Source organism: Mastigoproctus giganteus, chromosome 1, assembly GCF_048544385.1.
Source record: "Mastigoproctus giganteus isolate SK-2022 chromosome 1, ASM4854438v1, whole genome shotgun sequence".
Lineage (NCBI taxonomy): Eukaryota > Metazoa > Arthropoda > Arachnida > Uropygi > Thelyphonidae > Mastigoproctus > Mastigoproctus giganteus.
This window is the reverse complement of record NC_143575.1, coordinates 128325348-128346866: the sequence shown is the minus strand read 5'-3', so window position 1 is coordinate 128346866 and position 21519 is coordinate 128325348. Positions and strand designations below refer to the sequence as shown.

The following is a 21519-nucleotide window of genomic DNA, read 5'->3' as shown; positions in this document are numbered from 1 at the left end:
TTTTTTTCCAGTACTTCTCATGGAATAACTTTATACAGTATCTTAACCCAAGGGCTCACAACTGATGAGTATGGGCTTGGCATACACACAGGGTCCTGGAGCTGGGTATCATCATTCTTCTCTCTTTCTTGGTGATTCCTTTCTACTTCTCTCTCTCTCTTTCAGAGTAACTCGGGAATTTTTTTGGCTGGTGCAACATAAGCCTCAGGCTTCCTTGCACCATAGGCCTAATAATAATAATAAAATAATAATAATAATAAACTCAGAGATAATACTCTATACTGAAATATATATATATATATATATTATATTTAAAATATATTTATTTAAAACAGATAAAATTACTAGTCAGAACAGATTAATGCCATCAGAAATGATTTGACGTTACATTTGTCTGAGAATATACAAATTCAATAGATATAGCATAAAATGGTACCTATCACGACAGATTAAAATTCAAAATCGGCAGTGAATATCTCTGCAACATACAAAGGACCCTATTAGCTTCTATATAAAGCAAAGCTAATAATAATCATAATAATTCCATATTTAGACACACAAAATCTAAAATAGCAAATTTTCACCCATTATTACTGAATAAGGCTTACATTGAAAGGCACATCATCATGGGGGTAGTGCCTCTCAATATATGCCATCAATAACAACCAGAACTATAAGTTTTGGTTGTTATTGATGGCATATATATATATATATATATATATATATATAGAGAGAGAGAGAGAGAGAGAGAGAGAGAGAGAGATGTTGTTTGGTTTTTAGGAGCATTAGCAACTAAGGCCATATTGCTCCGGGAATATGCAGTGGTCATTCCCTGACCTTTCTGCATCCTCTGTATTTGGTGGTGATGGACTCGAACCCCGGTCTAATCAAGAAGCGTGTGCTAGGCACTGCTGCTCCTTCCCACCTGGCTACGGAGGCACCGAAAGAGAGAGAGAGAGAGAAACAACCAAAACTTATAGTTTTGGTTGTTATTGATGGCATATATTGAGAGGTGCAAGCCCCATGATGACATGCCTTTCAATGTAAGCCTTATTCAATACTAATAGATAAAATTTGGTATTTTAGATTTTGTATTGTGTAAATATGGAATTATTATGATTATTATTAGCTTTGCTTTATATAGAGGCTGATAGGGTCCTTTTTGTATATTGCAGATATTCACTGACAATTTTGATTTTGAATTTTAATCTATCGGTACCATTTTATGCTATATCTACTGAATTTGTATATACAGCAGGCCCTCGTTACAACTAGGTTCGCTCTACGGTGATTTGCTATAATGCTGTTCTTATATTATAACCCATATCTCACTCTAACGCTATCACAACGCTCACTATAACACTCTGATACCAGCGTATAGATTGAAATTTTGGCATGTTTAACGAAAACGTTTCATCTGATGTAGTCAATAGCTTGAAAATGAATAGCGGTTTCCCACGCTCAGTGAAATTTTCTCCCATTCTAATTTAATTGCACTAAGGTGACTTGTTACGTAGTTGCGAGATTTAACATTTTAAAAAATGATCAAGTATATTGTCTATAATCAAGCCTATAATATGATTTGAAGAAAGTTCACCTTAAAAAAAAAAAAAAAAAAAAAAAATGTGGAACCATTTAAAGCCAGCCCTTACTGGCTTTATCCCATCTACAGGGATGGGATAAAGCTAGTAAGGGCTGGTAAGATAGATTTAGAATCCAGGGAGAAGCCACAAGTGCAGATCAAGAAGGAGTCAAAACTTTCAAAAAAGAACTTCTAAAAATTATTGAAGAGTGGTGTTAAACTTCTCGACAAGTTTTTAACATAGATGAAACAGGACTTTTTTGGAAACGAATGCCTAAAAGAAGTTTCATATTGAAAGAAGAAAAAACATGCCAGGCTTCAAAGTGGCAAAGAATCAGTTGGCTTTACTGTTCGGTGGTAATGCTGTGGGGATTTTAAAGTAAACCCCTTTCAGTTTACTAGGAGGACAGCCAAAGTACAACCCAAAATCAACCAAAGTTAAATTCATGATTTTAATTGGCATTTTAAGTTTAGTTCTGATACGCAATGTAGTTACATACCACATAATTATATATGCACGTAATGGAGAATATTTTATATGTACAAATTTTTAATATTAAATATTTTGACCGACATTTGAGCATCTTTCCGCTACCATTTATTATTGATTAGGAAATATCCTATGTCACAGACCGAGACTGACAAATACATACATTACATTACGGGAATGCGGCATTCGCTTAGAGCTGATTCACTTAGTGCTCTGTATTTCGGGAATGAATTATCAGCATTAAGCAGGGGTCACCTGTATATATATACAGTGGTACCTCGATATACGAGTGCCCTAATATACGAGTGTTTTGAGATACGAGCTGCCGAGCGAGCGATATTTTGCTTTGAGATGAGAGCAAGATTTGAGATACGAGGAATCGCACACTACACCGCTGCACACGACCCCAACATGCCGGGCGCATGTTGGGGTCGTGTGCAGCGTCTAACAGTTTCTCCCACCTCAGACTAGACCTCAGTCTGTGTGCTTGTTTCCCTCGTTTTCGTAGCATTTTTGATAAGTTGGGTTCGCGTTTTTTGCTTTTTGTACATTTACAAAACATTATCAAATTTATTTTTATAACCATGGGTCCGAAGAAGAAGATGATGTCTATTGAATTAAAGCGTGAAATCATAGAAAAACATGAGCAAGGTGTGCGAGTAATTGACTTGGCGAGGATGTACGGGCGTAGCACATCAATGATATGTACTGTGCTTAAACAGAAGAAGTTGATAAAGGGTATAACGCCAGCCAAGGGCGTTACAATAATTTCTAAGCTCCGGCCCTCTCTCCATGAGAAAATGGAGAAACTACTGATGGTTATGGTTGACAGAGAAGCAGCTTCAAGGAGGATTCTTAACACAAAGTATCATATGTGAGAAGGCACGAGCGATTTACGGTGATCTGCTGAAGCAGATCCCACACACTTCCACAAACGAGGAATCGGAAGACTCGTTTAAAGCCAGTCGGGGCTGGTTTGACAACTTTAGGAAAAGGACCGGCATTCACTCCGTCGTCAGGCATGGTGAGGCAGCAAGTTCGGATGTGAAGGCAGCTGAGGTTTACATCAAAACGTTTCCGAACTGATAGAAGCCAAAGGATACATCCCTCAGCAAGTCTTCAACTGTGACGAGACAGGGCTTTTCTGGAAAAGGATGCCGAATAGGACTTACATAACGGTAGAGGAGAAGACGATGCCAGGTCACAAACCCATGAAGGATAGATTAACTCTAGCACTTTGCGCCAATGCGAGTGGCGACTGCGAAATCAAGCCTCTGCTAGTATACCATTCGGAAAATCCCAGAGCCTTTAAGTCACATAAGATTTTAAAAGAAAAACTACAAGTTATGTGGAGGGCAAATCCGAAGGCGTGGGTCACCAGGAAATTCTTTGTGGAGTGGATAAACCTGGTGTTTGGCCCTTCTGTTAAAAAATATCTACAGGAAAACAACCTACCCATGCAAGTCCTTCTCGTCCTCGACAATGCCCCCGCTCACCCAACAAATCTCGAAGATGATTTACTCGAAGAGTTCAAGTTTATAAAGGTTCTCTACCTACCACCCAACACCACTCCTATCCTGCAGCCCATGGATCAGCAGGTGATTTCTAATTTTAAGAAGTTGTACACTAAGCACATTTTTTGGCGCTGCTTTGAAGTGACGGAGAACACAAACCTTACCCTTCGAGAGTTCTGGAAGGACCACTTTAACATCGTGATATGCCTAAGAATTATTGATCAGGCCTGGCTGGGTGTTACAACGAGGACTTTAATATCTGCATGGAAGAAGCTGTGGCCTGAGGCTGTAGCTGAAAGGGCTTTTGAAGGATTGGAACCCGAAGTGTCAGTGGTAGAGGAGATTGCTTTTCTGGGAAAATCCATGGGTCTGGAGGTGGATGAGAGAGATGTGAACGAACTTGTCGAGGAACAGACTCAGGAGTTGACAACCGAGGAGTTACACGATCTACATTCGCAGCAGCATATGGTGGTTCAACGAAAAATTAGTTTTGAAGAGGAGCCAGAGATGGGGAAGGTTATCTCTACAAGAAATATAAAGGAGATCTTGGGAATGTGGGAGAAAGTTGTAGAGTTCGTGGATAAAAATCACCCCGAAAAAGTTGCAACTGGTCGTGCATCCGAGTTGTTCAACGAAACTTGCCTAACACATTTCCGCAATATCCTGAAAGGGAGGAAGAAACAAACCTCCTTGGACAGTTTTTTTAAACGATCTGCAGGTGAAAATGAGCAAAGCGTGACAAAAAAAGCGAAGACCAATGACGAAAATTATATGCTTCCGTAAGCACTTCACCTTTTCTTTTATTATGTTTCTATAGAATATGTATTTGTTATTTATAAATAAATGTTTCTTCTTGTAAATACAGTACATTTTTCTTATTCAAAAACACTTAACAAAAACAACTGAGGTGGTTTTTTGGGAGCTGGAACGGATTAATGGCATTTCAATTAATTTCAATGGGGAAAATTGCTTTAAGATACGAGCAATTTGACATACGAGCAAGGTTACGGAACGAATTAAACTCGTATGTCGAGGTACCACTGTATATAGTGTTATAACTGCATTGAGATATAAGTTTAGGGTTATATTTTTGTATTGAAATTGAAATTTTATTCGAATTGAATCGAAATCATGACTCAGACTAGAGCAAAAGCAAAAGACTCAAGCTAATGGGAGAGCTGTGGCTCAGGAGAGAACTAAGGGGACGATTGCCCTCTGAATCACAGCCTTTTGAAATGTACTGTTTGTTTGATGTTTATGGAGCAATCAGGAATGGGACATGATATTGCCAAGGGGAATATCTTTGTGTGTGTGTGTGTGTGTGTGTGTGTGCGCACGCGCACACACGATGTAAGGAGTGTGAGGAAATCAGGTGCCAACTCAGCGTTGTTATGGGCCTATATGAGAGCTTGAAAGACTGGGTGGATGTCCTCGAAGGATTTAAATTGAGGGGCCCACCAAGCTCTCAGCTGCCCACATCAACGCCAGACATTGCACTTGAACATCACGCAACGCAGCGGCAACCCCCAAGGCAGAATGCACTGCTCCCAAAGGAACTAGTTGTTGTTGTTGGTGACTATTTTCAGGGAAACGGGGAACATATTGTACAAAAGAGATAGGAGGAACAGGAACAGGGTATGTCTGACAGGGGCAAAGGTTGATGACGTTGTAGAGCAGATATCATCTTTTAAGGGCACAAAAGGTGATATTGTTGTACATGTTGGGACTAATATTAACAGTAGGAGACTGGCAAAATTACTTAACAAGTACAGGTCAATGTTGAAAAACAGCTGCGAGTGAGGGGTGAATTTGAAAGTTTCTGCAATTCTGGCGAGACACGACAGGAGGGAGTATATTATGAGAGTTTCTGTTGATCGATTTGGCCCTGAAGAGATTGTGCAAGGCTCAAGGGATAGAATTTTTCTCAGCTGGTCTGTGCTTGTTAACAGGAGAGACAACTTCTACAGGGATCGGGTACACTTAAATAGAAAGGGTGCAAGAATATTTGATGATGCTATCGAGGCAGTGTTAGGTGGATTGGAAAACTGCTAGCTTGGGGGACTAATAGATTAACAGTAGCCGCTGCCAGAGTTGAAAGTGATTCTTGCACTGCTTCTATTGGAATGAGCAGCAGCCTGGAAAGCAAGGTGCAGGTGATTTAAGAGACTGATGGGAGTCATTGCGGAACATGTAAATACATGGGCTATGTTAGGGTAGCTAAGAATAGAAACAGATACATGTATATTTGCATATACACCAATGCTAGGAGTTTGGTAAATAAATTTGATGAATTTGAGGTGTTGGTCAAAACATCAAAAGGTAGATATGTTGGGATATCAGAGACATGGTGTCAAACATATAAAAAATGCAGAACTGGAAGGGATCAGGGGTTATGCTATTAGTTAAGAAACACAAAATCCAAGGAAGTACAGCCAGTCGACATGGCTAGACAGTGCAGTGTAGTGCCAAGTCAGATTGGTGTGACATAAGCACTGGGAAAGCAAAATTGAGAGTAGGAGTGTGTTATAGGCCTAATGACTCTGATGAGTATAATAAACAGCTATATAGAGAAATAGAGTGGGCCAGTAAATCAGAGTGTCTTATAATGAGGGATTTTAATTTCCCATATATTGACTGTAATTTGTGGGTTGGTCACTCACACAGTAGCAAGGATTTTGTGGATTTATTGAATGATTGTTTTCTACAGCAGCATGTTCAGGAGGCAACTAGAGGAAGTAATACACTTGATCTGATTATCAGTAGTGATACTTCATGCATTATGATTCTGCAGGAAAGTAACCACTAGGTGGTAGTGGTCACAGTGCACTGATGTGGGATTTACTTAAAGATGTAACTACCATCAGGGCTAAAGGGAAGGGTTTTTGCTTTTGTAAAGGTGACTACGTTGGTCTAGGAGAGTATTTAAATTCTATACGATGGGACCAACTGATGATGTTACCAACAGCAAATTCAAAATGGGAAGTATTCAAAAAATTAATCTTGGAAGCTAATAGGCTTTTCATACCAACTAAGATATATTGTTCAAAGTTTAGGCCAAAATGGATGTCAGATGAACTAATGAGACATGTGGCAGAGAAGAAAAATGCATGCGATACATATAAATTAACAGGTGACACGAAAGCCTATGATAGATATAAGCTGATCTGTAACCAAGTTGCAAAGAAGGTGAGGCAGGCAAAGGCAGATTATAAGAAATCTTTGGCAAAGGATGTAAAGAAAAACAGCAGAGTTCTTCACTTATGTTAACTCCAGGAGGAAGGGGATGAATCAGATTGCTCCACTTCATGTTGATGATCCTGCTCAGGTAGCTAACAAACTAAATGAGTATTTGGCATCTACATTCACACATGAGGAGTTATTCAGGGAGAGGAATGCCAGAGGTGAAATAAACTCTGGCAGTGAGCTAGATGATTTTATAATAACTGAGAGCAAAGTGGATGACAAATTGCTGAAGATAAACATAAGAAAGGCACCTGGGGTGAGTGTGATCTATCCAGTTATATTAAATGAGGCAGCAAAGAAATAAGCAAATGCTTAGCCATAATTATGAGAGCTTCCTTGGACTCAGGGACTGGAGATGTGCAAATGTGACCCCAATTCACAAAGAGCATCAAAGGGCAACAGAAGTAATTACAGACCTAATAACACAAGTAATTAGTTTAACCTCTGTTCCGGGGAAATTAATGGAGGCACTGGTTAAAGAAGCACTGCAGGATCATCTAGACAAGACTTCAGTTATAGCTTTGACACAGCAGGAGTTTGTTAAGTGGAAGTCTTGTCTGACCAATTTAATTGGATACTATGATGTGGACACAAAGGAACTGGATGCAAAGAATAATTTTGATATCATATATTTGTATTTTAGAAAGGCTTTTAATACTGTTGCACATGGAAGATTGCTGCACAAACTGGAGCAGTGGGGCACTGGAAGCAAATTGCTGCTATGGAAAAAAGGATGGTTGAGTGGAAGAGGACAGAAAGTGGTAATCAATGGACACTGCTCTTCATGAACTAATATTATTAGTGGAGTCCCCCAGGGTTCAGTGTTGGGTCCATTGTTGTTTTCTGTATTTATTAATGATATATCAGACTTAATGTCCAAGTTTGCAGACAATATGCAGGTCGGCAGGGTTGTTAATGACACCAATGACAGTACGCAGCTGCAACATGATCAAGAAAAGTGGAGCAGATGGGCTGAGTGACAACTGGAGTTTAACATTGACAAATGTAAAGTACTGCATATTGGAAGCAGTAACACCAGAGTAAGGTATCAACTGTGCGGTACTACACTGACAGTGGTAAAGAATGAAAGTGAAGTTTTCTGAGCAGTGTAGATGGTCTGCAAGAGTAGCTCATGGTGTCTTGTCAATGATATACAGGAAGTTTTCTAGCAGGGATATGGAGGTGATTATCCCCTTGTATAAGGTAATGATCAGGCCACACCTTGAATACTGTATACAGGTCTGGAGGCCTCATTTTAGGAAGGATGTAGAGCTGCTGGAACGAGTACAAAGAAGGGCAACAAGATTAGTGAATGGAATAAAGGGTTGCCCTTAGGAAGAAAGGCTTAAGTTTTGCAAATAACAGTGTCTGGAGACTAGGCACCTGCGAGGTGATCTGATTGAGGTGTATAAATCCTTGAATTGAGCATGCTCAATGCTGAGGCAATTCCTCCTCTTGCTCAGAATAATTGTCTGAGAAGGCATAAATTCAAACTGAGGAAAGACACTTGTAGGACAGATGTGCAGAAGTTTGCCTTTAGCCAGCGGGTGATTGATTGCTAGAACAAACTTCATCTGTCGTGTAGGAGTTGATAACTTAAATAAATTCAAGGCAGAACTAGACAAACATTTGGAGTGAGTGGATGGGTGAAATGAGGTTTTTTTTTTTTTTTGGCTGATGCTATATAAGCTTGCTTTCTTGCATCATATGCCTTTGCTAATGCTAATAAAGAAGGAAAGAAGCTTTTATATAACTACAAGATTTTGTAGTTATATAAAAGCATAATAAACTTTGGAGAATATGAAATATTTACTTAATAAAACAAAACTATGATTTCTATGGTGATTGAAGCCAAGTCACAATATTATTACCTTGGCAAATCATTACATATTAATATCACTTAATACCAGAGAATTATATTAGCAGCATAGTTCTGTATGATTATTGTTGGTTGGAACTATTCAATAAAGACACATTGGAAAAAGATGGAGAAATCTAATGATTTAGAGAAACAATAGTCTACTCCAGACTTGTTTGGAAATGGCTTTTATTGTGAAAGAAGCATTCAGGGGTTGATATGCAGTATAAGAGCTCTCAGTAAACAGCAGGGAGTGTGATTATCAAGCCTCCATAGCCTGTTAATTAATAGTACAAGTTTTGGCTTGAATTGAGCAGTTGGAATTATAATGGGGGATTTTAATTTCCCAGATATTGACTGGAATTTGGGGGCTAGTCACTCACACACTAGCAAGGCTTTTGTGAATTTATTGGATGATTGTTTTCTACATCAGCATGTTCAGGAGGCAACTAGAGGGAGTAATACTCTTGATTTGATTATCAGTAGTGATTCTTCATGCATTACGAATCTGCAAGTAAATGAACCACTAGGTGGCAATGATCACAGTGTGCTGAAGTGGGATTTACTCAAAGAGGTAACTACCATTAGGGGTAAAGGGAAGGGTTATTGCTTTCGTAAAGGCGACTACAATGGATTGAGACGGTATTTAAATTCTATACAGTGGGACCAACTGATGATGTTACCAACAGCAAATTCAAAATGGGAAGCATTCAAAGAACTTATCTTGGAAGCTACTAGGCTTTACGTACCAACTAAGAAATATTGTTCAAGGTTTAGGCCTAAGTGGATGTCAGATGAACTAATGAGACATGTGACAGAGAAGAAAAATGCATGGGATACATACAAATTAACACGTGGTTAGGCAGGCAAAGGCAGATTACGAGAAATCTTTGGCAAGGGATGCAAAGAAAAACAGCAAAGAGTTCTTTACTTATGTAAACTCTTGAAGGAAGGGGATGAATCAGATTGGTCCACTTGATATCGATGGGTCAACTGTTGATGATCCTGCTCAGGTAGCAAACAAACAGAATGAATATTTTGCATCAACATTCACACATGAGGAGTTATTCAGCGAGGGGAATGCCAGAGGTGTATTCAACTCTGGCAGTAAGCTAGAGAATCTTATAATAACTGAGAGTAAAGTGGAGGAGAAATTGTTGAAGATAAATACAAGAAAGGCACCTGGGGTGGATGGGATCTATCCAGTTATATTAAAGGAAGCAGCAAAGGAAGTAAGCAAACCCTTAGCCATAATTATGAGAGCTTCCTTGGACTCAATGGAAGTACCCATGGACTGGAGATGTGGAAATGTGACCCCCCATTCACAAAGGAGGATCAAAGGGCGACACAAGTAATTATAGACCTGTTAGTTTAACTTCTGTTCCTGGAAAATTAATGGAGGCACTGGTTAAAGAAGCACTGCAGGATCATCTAGACAAGACTTCAGTTATAGCTCAGACACAGCATGGTTTTGTTAAGGGGAAGTCTTGCCTGACCAATTTGATTGGATACTATGATTCAGTCACAAACTTGGATATTATACACTTGGATCTTAGAAAGGCTTTTGATACTGTTGCACATGGAAGACTGCTGCACAAATTGGAGCAGTGTGGCATTGGAGGCAAATTGCTGCTATGGATAAAGGGGTGGTTGAGGGGGAGAAGACAGAGAGTGGTAATCAATGGACACTGCTCATCGTGGACTAATGTTATTAGTGGAGTCCCTCAGGGTTCAGTATTGGGTCCATTATTGTTTTCTGTATTTATAAATGATATTGATGATGGTATATCAAGCTTAATGTCCAAGTTTGCAGACGATACGAAGGTTGGCAGGGTTGTCAAGGACACTACTGACTCTATGCTACTGCAACAGGATCTGGAAAGGTTGAGCAGATGGGCTGAGAGGTGGCAAATGAAGTTTAACATTGACAAATGTAAAGTACTACATATGGGAAACAGCAACCCCAGAGCAACGTATCAACTCTGTGGTACTACACGGACAGTGGTAGAGAATGAAAGGGACTTGGGGGTGGTTGTGCAGGTAGATATGAAGTTTTCTGAGCAGTGCAGACGGGCTGCAAGAGTAGCTCATGGTGTCTTGTCAATGACATACAGGAATTTTTCTAGAAGGGATAAGGAGGTGATTATTCCCTTGTATAAGGCAATGGTCAGACCGCACCTAGAGTACTGTATACAGGTCTGGAGGCCTCATTTCAAGAAGGATGTAGAGATGCTGGAACGAGTACAGAGAAGGGCAACAAGATTAGTGAATGGAACAAAGGGGTGCTCTTACGAAGAAAGGCTTACGTTTTGCAAATTAGTGTCTGGAGACTAGGCACCGGCGAGGTGATCTGATAGAGGTGTATAAAGCCTTGAATGGTTTGAGCATGCTCAATGCTGATGAGATTCTTCTTCTTGCTCAGAACAATCACCTGAGAGGGCATAAATTCAAATTGAGGAAAGACAGATGTAGGATAGACGTGAGGAAATTTGCCTTTAGCCAGCGGGTGGTTGGTTGCTGGAATAGTCTTCCATCCCTTGTCGTGGAAGTTGATAGCCTAAATAAGTTTAAGGCTCAGCTGGACAGGTATTTCGAACGAACAGAGGAGTGAAGTGGAAGTGGTTATTTTTTATTTATTTATTTTTTTTTTTTTGGCTGATGCTGCATAAGCTTGCTTTCTTGCATCAAATGCCTCTACTAATGCTAATGCTAAAACTTGTCATCCAATAATTGACAATAACGTAGGGCAGTTGACATGAACATTAAATAACTTACTGGAATGTGCAAGATTCATATTAATTCCAGAATTCTTTAAAGTTTAATATTTTAACAATTAATCATCAACAATTTTGACTTAGTTGAATGTAACAACTCTCAAATCCAGTCTTAAAAGAAAACCAGTTCAAAATCCGATACCTCAAGTTTTTGAAAGCAAGATTTAATAATTTTAGCACAAATGGGAGAGCACTGATTTAAAAATTCAAGTGAAAAAATATGGCAACAGCGGAAGTATCTGAGACATTGAACAGTTTCTGTTTCAACAGCCAAACATTTCTTAAATTTTGATATGAGAGATTCAAAATGAGGAACAGAGTTAAATTTGAAGTCAAAAATTATTCCAAGATCTTAATGGGAATTTACAGTTGGAATTGCACACTAGTGAGCTGATATGACCAGTCTGAAGTGAAATCTCTTATCTGAAATCTGAAGAAGTTCAGCTTCAGTAGGATTAATTGAAAGTCTAAAGCCTGCTAAGGGACAAATTTACTTACCAATTGGTGAAAAACAGTCTCAGAGACCATTGCAGATGCTGCAGAGTTTGAAGTGATAATTTTTTACAGCAAACATCAGGGATAAAACGCTGTTGTGACATGGTAGGAAAGGCAGTTGACTGCAATGAAAAGCTCAGCAGAATGTGTACCCACTCCTTGTGGAATGCCAGAGTTAACTGAAATAGCATTTGCAATCCATACTGATTACGAATCCAGTGAGAGAGAGAGAGAGAGAGAGAGAGAGAGAGATAAAAAAAAAAAGTTTATACAGAAACTTCCAGAGATCATCGCCAATGGTGCCGAAAGAATTAAGCAGATGGTTAACAGCATCAAATTGACAATTAAAGTCCCATATATTAAAGTCCATTTTCTGTGTGTGTTTTTATGGTCATTTATAATGTAAAAGTAAGGAACAGATTAGAAGTGTTAGTTTCTCCTGGTACTCCAAAATGTGTTTGCTTCATGTAAGCTGGAATAATCTGTGAACCACTCTTAGGACACAATTGATTTAATCCATTTCAAAGACTCTTAGGACAGATGATGAAATAGAGCCTGGAAGATTGATTTTAGGTGTTCCACAAGAATTAAAGGAGATATTAAAATAAGTAAGTAAGAAAATCAATAATATAAATATTAGCAATTTTAACAATAAGAAAAGAAATTTCATCTTGACCAGCAGCACAACTGGATGGAAGAGCATTTATAATTTTTTTTTTCACTGTTTCCTAGAAAAGCAGGAAGAATTTAAGGAACTAACTGGAAAAGGACTGAAGAGATAACTGGAAGAAAGCTACAGTACTTACTTGCGAAGCATCTACAAGTTTTCCTTGAAATATCCCTGTCCTTGAGATAATCCCCTCCCAACCAAAAGCCACAAGGATTATGGTTTGGAAAGGAAGGTGGCCAAGCAGTAGAAAAATGACATGGCTATCACCAAAATAAGGCACAGAGAAACTCTCCTACTTCTAATGGCCGAGAAATGTGAATGCATGCCCCATTCAGCATAAAAACAGTTATGCCAAATCTCCTGACGGTTAGAAATCACATAATGTTCATTCATTCATAACAATTAAAAATTAGAAACAAGTGGACATTGAAGATGAACTTCATCAATAATATATGGAGATGATATTCCCCATACCTGACGGGTATTCACACTGCTGTTTATCCATAAATGCAACTCAATGGTCTGTAACATGTTCCAAGACCAAACGTCATCATTGTTGGCAATTACCAATGAGAAGACTACAACCCTCCTACTCAAAGAAAAGCTGAATTTGAATAACCCATCTACCATCCATTATGAGGAATACTCCCTTGCCAACATATCTCAGTATAATGCTTGATGACAGGAAACCTTTCATCCTATACCTTAAGGTATACACTGATAAAATTAAACTGCATATTGCCATGCTGACCCAGTCCACATAGGATTGAGGCTACAAAGATGGCACTCTGTGCCATCTACAGAGATGGCACTATACAAGGCAGTGTTCATTTCCATTCTGTCTTATAGAACCACTGCATGATATCACTAGCAAGTTCACCATCATTTAGAGGCATCTATATCAGATTTAAGGTGTGCTCCTCCTATAGATCATGGACATGTAAAACAACTTCAACAACTTCACTCTTGCCAACTACCACTGGACCTCCAATGTTGCCTTTTGTGGTCTCTCTTACATGGTTAGGATAAGATAGTATGAACCAGAGCTGTAATGCTCAATATGTTCTACATTGACATCAATATTTGTAAAATAAGAGAAGTTTACCTCAATATAGTACATTGAACACTTCTGTATGATACTCTCCAGAAATTAAAATGAAAAAAAAAAAAAAAATCGAAAAACTTACATTAGAGTAACAAATATTTGTTACTCTAATGTAAGTTTTTCGATTTTTTTCATTTTAATTTCTGGAGAGTATCATACGGAAGTGTTCTACGTACTATATTGAGGTAAACTTCTCTTATTTTACAAATATGGTTAGGATAAACAAAAAAGGAATTTCTCAGTATATGGACTTGCCCAGATGAAGATACCACAAAAAGAAAAACCCACATATGGAATGAATTGGTTTCCATATGGCAGACCTGCTGATGCAGATTAGACAAGGGCTATATCATCAAGTTATTCATTCCCACTGTGACATTTGTTGACAAGCAATGCTCCAAGTGATTTACCCCAAAACTACAAGTGACTTATCTTCTTACTAGTTGTGGACTAATCAAAAGGGCACTACTGGACCCGATCCTAACAGAGCCTTCTGCTGCTGTGGTGAGCAAGAAGGGCAACACATTTTGCATGACTGCAATATTTGCCTAGACCTCAGCTGCTTATTTCTGTTATCCTCTCCTCTCTTAAACCAGAACACACCCTCCTACAGAATAATGATGCCTTCCAGACTTTTATTTCCTTTGATACTGTTGTATTTAGTGGATGATTTCATCACCTCTCCTTCCTTAGCTCCTCCCTCCACCTACCTCAAATCACTTCCAGACTCCTACTGCTCCTCCCAGACCACACACCTCCTCTTGCAGATGGAACTCTTTCAACACAGGATCTATATGAATTTTCTTCTTCTGACATTGGAAACTCTTCGTTGTGGAATCAGTGTCCCTTGTCCCTCCAGTACTGACCCAAGCCAGGTTCTCCCCCTCCTCCTGCCTGGAGTTTTCCTTATCACTGTTGACTGGCCCCAATGTGTTAGATTATGTCCAGCCTTGGTGGCTGCATTTCTCTTCTGCCCTGAGGTAACCCAGTTGGAATCTCTGCAGATGATGGATGCATGCTCCTTCACTGTCATGGGATCTGCTTCCAGACTCTCTGGAGATGATTTTCTGACTTTGGGAATCTGTCCCTGAGGTGGGATAGATTGGCAGCTTACAAGGACCTTACAATTGGCTGCCCACCTTTGAACTTATTCCTTTGCTCCTGCCCACCAGCATGTTGGCAGCTTCACCTGAGTCCTATCTACTCCCTGTGCCATGGACAGATGCTGGGAGGTTACCTTCCTGGTGATCACACCTTCCAGTAACTAAGAGGCCAATCAAACAAAACACAACTCATGATACACCCACACTACTCACATCAACTAGCTTTGCAGAGTTCTTTCAACATCACATGAGTACTCTCATGGATTTTGGGAAACTGTTGGAAACACATTACAGACATACATGTTCATTTCAACTTTTCTGAAATGACTTATTATTATTATTAGCCATATGGTGCAAGGAAGCCTGAGGCTTATGCTACACCAAGCAAAAAAAAAATTCTGAATTACCCTGAGAGAGAGAGAGAGAGAGAGAAGTAGAAGAGAATCACCAAGAAAGAGAAGAATGATGATATCCAGCTCAGGACCCTGGGTGTGCCAAGACCATACTTACCAGATGTGAACCCCTGGGATTGCTGTACATATCTTTTTATTTTTAATAAATTAAAGTTTTATTTTTCAAAAAATCAAAAAATATTAATTGTTTTGCAAATTAAAAAAAACTTTTCTGGGTAAAAGAGATTGACTTGATTATTATTCTGATCCATTTTCCAGTTGAAAAGACTATTAGCACAAAACATTTTAAACAAGCACACATGCATATACTAAAAAAAATTAAAAAATATATGTACTATACATATTAGATACTATTCTACACTTCGATTTACCAATTTTTTCAAATTTTTTTAAAATTTTCCACACTTCACACCACATGACATGTGATACTTCGCTTGCTCCCCAAAGAGCAGTGTCTATCTTTAATGAATATCACATTCCATTTCTACAACTATTATACATGTGTATGCAATATACAAATCTACTATAAAAACCAAATATACAAAACCAGTTACTGTTTTCACATAGTACGTAAAAACAAATCTTTCAAAACAACAACTCTTTTACGACAGCAGATGTTTACTTAATTTGTGGGAGTGGAAAGGCAATTAATCTTGAACATTAAACAAACAGAATTTAAAAGTTTGCAGCAAAGTCAATTCTTGTGCTATTCACAAAAATCAAAAAGTATTACATAAATTGTGGCACAGCATCTGACAGATGCTTGCAATTAATTACTCTGCAAAAACCATAAGAAAAAAATAAATTCAGGATTTATTGCAGTAAAAATTTGACTATATTTATGAAACTAAATAATTTCAGGATTTTTAATCATCTATTAAAGGGTATTTTAATCATCTATTAAAGGCTTTATTTATTTTTTTGAAAAGCATCTGTCAGATCTCATGCCACGACTGCCAGGGTAAGATGTATGCATCATTAGTCACGTCATTATTTTTACTTTGAGTACCGACTGCATCCAATGCGAAACACACCCTCATGTCACTTTTAGAACAAATTTATTATTTTTCTTGTGCCTTTCATTTTCATTGTCTATTCCAAATTCTCTCTCTGGACAATTCATGATCTGTCACTTACAAGTAGCCAGAGTAAATTCTTGGCATAAAGATTGCTCAAAATTCTTCTGATATCCTTTTGACAGAAGACTACAAGGCGCAGCGTAATGGGAATGGTAGGGGGTTGTTGTTGTTATTTGGTTTTTAGGAGCATTAGCAACTAAGGCCATATTGCTCCAGGGAGCGGGGATATGCGGTAGTCATTCCCTGACCTTTCCGCAACCTCCGTATTTGGTGGTCACGGGCTTGTACTCCGTTCTAATCAAGAAGCATGTGCTATGCACGGCTGCTCCTGCCCATGGAGGCACCTGGTAGGGGGCAGTTCACTAACCCCAGGGGCTCACATCTGGTGAGTATGGGCTTGGCACACCCAGGGTCCCGAGCTGGATATCATCATTCTTCTCTTTCTTGGTGATTCCCTTCTACTTTTGACACACACACACTCTCTCTCTCTCTCTCTCTCTCTCTCTCTCTCTCTCTCTCTCTCTCTCTCTCTCTCTCTCTCTCTCTCTCTCTCTCAGGGTAACTCGGGAACTTTTTTTTTTCCCTGGTGCAGCATAAGGCTCAGGCTTCCTTGCACCATTTGGCTATTAATAATAATAATAATAATAATAATATCGTAAATATGAGTTTATAGAAAAGTATAATACTAGTAAGTCAGTTTTATCTTTAGCAAATGACACAATAGACCTATTAAGTTTAAACAGAAGTAGGAGTAAAGATGGGCAAAAGTTGCAACCAATAACTTTGGCAAGAAACCAGAACGTTCAACTACCACTTGGCATCCTGTTCCCTAAACAATTCCTCCTCATGCATGAATGTAGGTACAAAACACCTAACTGATATCATATCAGTGGTGTAGAGAGGGCAGGGTCAAGAGGGTACATTGCACCCCCTGATGCCAAAATCTGGTTTTGTGGTGCTTTTTTGCATTAAGCAATTAGTACCTTTTTTTTTTTTTTTTTTTGGCGTTGCTGTCGTTAGATTTTTTTGCACGATTTTTTTTTTTTTTTTTTTTTGGGAATGTACCTGCTGACAAAAAATTCTGGCTACACTACTGTAATGTACTATATTTCTGAACATTCAATTATTTTTCATTATTGAAAATATCATATTTCTTTATAACGAAATTTCTGTTTAATGAAATTTTTAAAGTGAACAATTGATTAAGTTATATAGAGGTCTGACTGTATTTTTTTATCCACAGAATAATATTCTTTCTTTCCATTAATACTTTGTTTTCTTCCATTTAAACTCCAGTCGTTTCAAAACTGCATGTAGAGCTGTTTTGCCAAATGGAAAATTCCATTTCTACCTTATAACTGGCAACAATTTATTTAAAGTGGGTATCTTTCTATCAACACTATAAAATTCATGAATAGTGCGAAAAATAATGCATATATGAAAATCATCTACCTCATCAATTGTTTAAACCTGTTTTCCTACTCACCGATTTTTATTTCTTATGTGCAGATTTCAATTTATCTTCTGAGTGTGATAGCAATGCACGTTCATTTCTAATCAGTTTAATTATTATTATTGATAAACCTATAGCTACAACAGATCTTCTTGTAGGTTAACTTTTGGGTACAATTAAACTAGAACATCTTGATTGATCTTCAAATACATACAGTACACATATGTACGGCTGTCAGATGCCTCTTTACCTTATCCTTTTGCAAAATGGTTTGGTCCACTTGCCAAGGAACCTAAATAAATTCCACTTGCCAACAGACAGTACTGTACTCTAGTACAGATTGCAACGTAACATACTGTGTTAACGTGCATGTATCTTGCATCTAATTCTAGGTGATATGATGTCACATTCTCAGTAAAGCAGTTTTAAATGTAAATCTGCATTATTGTGGGTTTTTGTTGCATTAAAACTAGGTTTAAATAATAAAAATTGGCAAAATTTAATTTCTTTTAACATCTGATTATAAAAAAAATAAATTTACTGTAATATAAATAAGCCATTATTGATTTTATTTTGCATAATTAAAGTATTATATTAATAAAAACATTTTTTTAATATTTAAAAAAATTTAAATATCATCGGAATTCGGGCCCCTACATTCCAGAGCCCCGGGCGATCGCCGAGTTCGCCTATACCTAGGTAGGGCAGTGACTGGGAGTCAATATTACATACGGACGCACATGGCGAAGAAGAGTTCATTGTCACGAAAAAATCTTAAATTGTTATCCTTTAATTTACCAATACTTCACTTGATGAAGCTCTTTTGCCACCTACAGTTAACATTCAATTAAAGTTAATTTGTATGAGAACTACGCAGCTGACTACTAATACGGTAATGTTTTGTACACACATACTCTCAAAATCGATCTTGTTAATTCCTGTGACCTAGTGCGTTCGTTCAGGAGTGTATTGCATTTAGTATAGTCACTGAAATTAAGTGGAATATACATAGGCGGACTGGCCATAAGACTTACAGAGGAAACCCCGGTGGGCCGGAGACCGATGAAGGCCGGTGTGATTTTTAGGTGAACAGCGTATACCTTCTGGTTTTTGAAAGATTTGAAAAAAAAACAAATATTATTGAAATATTTACTGAAAATTAAAAAATAAATTTATTAGAATTTGATTACCAAAATTTAAAATATTATATTGAAAAATCGCTTGTTTCATTCAATGCGATCCAAGCGAATTCGATTAAGAAGCCTGGTATGCACAGTATACTATGCTTTTTGCAACATTCAGAGTACACCTTCTGCTTTTACGACTACAGCAGTGCCAGGGGGTATATACACTATTACAAACAATATACCGACTCCTGATAGGCTTAGTTGCTTTAGCAACTAACTTTATAGCCTTATTGCCTGATAGCCTTAGTTGCTTTAGCAAAAGAAAGAACTGTGTTAGTTGCTAAAGCAACTAACACAGTTCTTTCTTTTGGCTTACGGTCAACATCCTCAGAGAATTAGAGACAGTATTAAAAGCATTACTTTTTACAAGACATTACATGATTTACAGACACAAATAATGTGGGAATGACGGGCCAATGCCGGTTACAATTAGTAATTACACACAAAATTAAATATATGCAACTTTAGTTTCAATTATAACATTTATGGACTCCCACTGCATCTTTCACCGGGGGGGGGGGGATGAAGGGGTAACTAAATATAAAAAGGTAGCAACAACCAAATCACCTGAATTGGTTGTCGGGTAAGAAGTTGCGTAACTATTGACATATACAACAGTAAAGTTGCAAACGTCATTCTCTTCCTGTAATAAATCGCAAACTGCAAAAATCGTTGTTACCTATCAAAAATCTATAATTAAAAACTAGAAAATAGTCACTAAGGCATTCCGCATGAATATTACATGTGTGTAGTCGAGTATCAATTGTGGACTCCATAAATGAATGGTACAGAGTTTATTAGCAGGTTCTAATCTCAAAATACACTATAGTATTCGTAAAAAATTCGAAACAAAAGCCTCTGGCATTCAACCAACAAGTCTTCTGTGGATTTCCAGATCTTCAAATTACTCATTCAAGATTTCTTCCAAAGTCTGTTTTTGAATTGTCCGTAAATACCGTATTTAACAGACGATACAACGTACCGACCACAAGGGATTTCAGAAGGCAAATTTGGGGGAAAAACATTTTATTATATATATTTGGAACACAAATTCACAAGTGCTCACTGTGCAATTACTCATCATAACGCCAATTACGCGTCATCGCTGTCACTTTCTTCAAAGGGTGCATTATATTGTTCCATATTTCTTGAAATACACGGTAACTATCTCGTCTTATTACCTGCTATTAATTTTTCACCCATTCGCATACTTGGGAAATTGGTGGTCGCCTCATTCGTCTGATTTTATGTCCCCTCGTGCATGTATACTTTAACGGGTTTGTCAATTGATATATCGGATAGCTGCTATTGCCAAAGGTATCCTGTAATTACAGCTAGCTTCGTATTACTGTAATTCAGTAACCGAGGTGGTTACTTTGAGTTGCCTGATTTGAACTAATCATACAATAAAGGAGCAAGCTTATTTTTCTTTTCTTTTTTTTTTTTTTCTGAAACCACCGAGCCGTTTATGACCACATCGTCTCCAACCACGGTTAAAGATAAAGACATCACTGCATGCACCTTCTGATACTTACCGATCAAAAGGTCACGCAGAATTTTTGACAATATTTTCCGTTAGAAAAAAAAAATAAAATAAAAAAAATGCGTCGTATGGTCCGAAAAAAAAAAAAAAACCAAAAACGGTAAGGTTTATTTTCATAATTAAATTATTAAAATTTAACTGTAGCTGTTTCCGACACAGTCTCTTTTTTTTTATTTATATATACTGTATATTTTTTTATTAAAACTCCCTTGAATAGTTATCATGCCATAAATCTTGCTTTTTAAATATATCACATAACTGTTAGTCTTACCATATATGATAGCCAAGCCGGTCTCGTGCAAAAACCTCGCTCTTCTTTTTTTGAACAACCATATCGTGCACACCGTCAAAATGAGAAGAAAAACATAAACCAAGATGTTCAGTGAATCGATGCGATGCAGGCTTTTGGCCTTCTCGTCTAATCGTATATCAGTAGGAGCGTTTGCTGCTAGGAACGGAAAAATCGATGACAAGAGGAACACCGTGGACACATATCTGAAGGTGATCATGCTGAACACTACTTCGTATTGAATATAGGATACCGTCTTGACCACAAGTATAGTATATCTGGGGTATAAAGTTTATGTTGGGTAATAACTCCGAATTAATAAGCCTTCCGACACATTAATTTCCATTAACTTCCGCTTCTGAAACTGTAAACCACTGCAACCAGGCGCATCTACACACATTTACGTAAAGGCATATATGAAAAATCAATATTACCGGGAAGGTACGACCTCTCGTGGAACTGAAACCAATCATTGAAAAAAAATATATATATACTGTATAATACTGTATGTATATAATATCGTAGGTACCCCATAGATAACACTTAAGAAACTACGATGGTAATGTGGGAGGCATCATTTTCTCTGTATCTCATATTGTGCTCTTCCTTCACAACGAGTAGGTGGTGGTACTCACTGAGAATAAGTAACAATAGTCTTCTCTATTAGTGAAGCATTACTTATTCGAGGTAGTGCAATACCATGGCAACTCGTTGTGAAGGA

The 21519-nt window shown here is 37.9% G+C and overlaps 1 protein-coding gene across 1 annotated transcript in view; it reads right to left on the bottom strand.

Moving 5' to 3' along the window:
* The window catches only part of LOC150091132 (sodium/hydrogen exchanger 9-like), a 412040-nt gene extending 390833 nt beyond the window's left edge, over nucleotides 1–21207 (bottom strand). Inside the window, 1 exon segment of the mRNA XM_090387366.1 lies at nucleotides 20781–21207. Coding sequence (XP_090243492.1) covers nucleotides 20781–21018 — 238 coding nt within the window. The 5' untranslated portion in view covers nucleotides 21019–21207.
* Nucleotides 21208–21519: the final 312 nt, after the last annotated feature.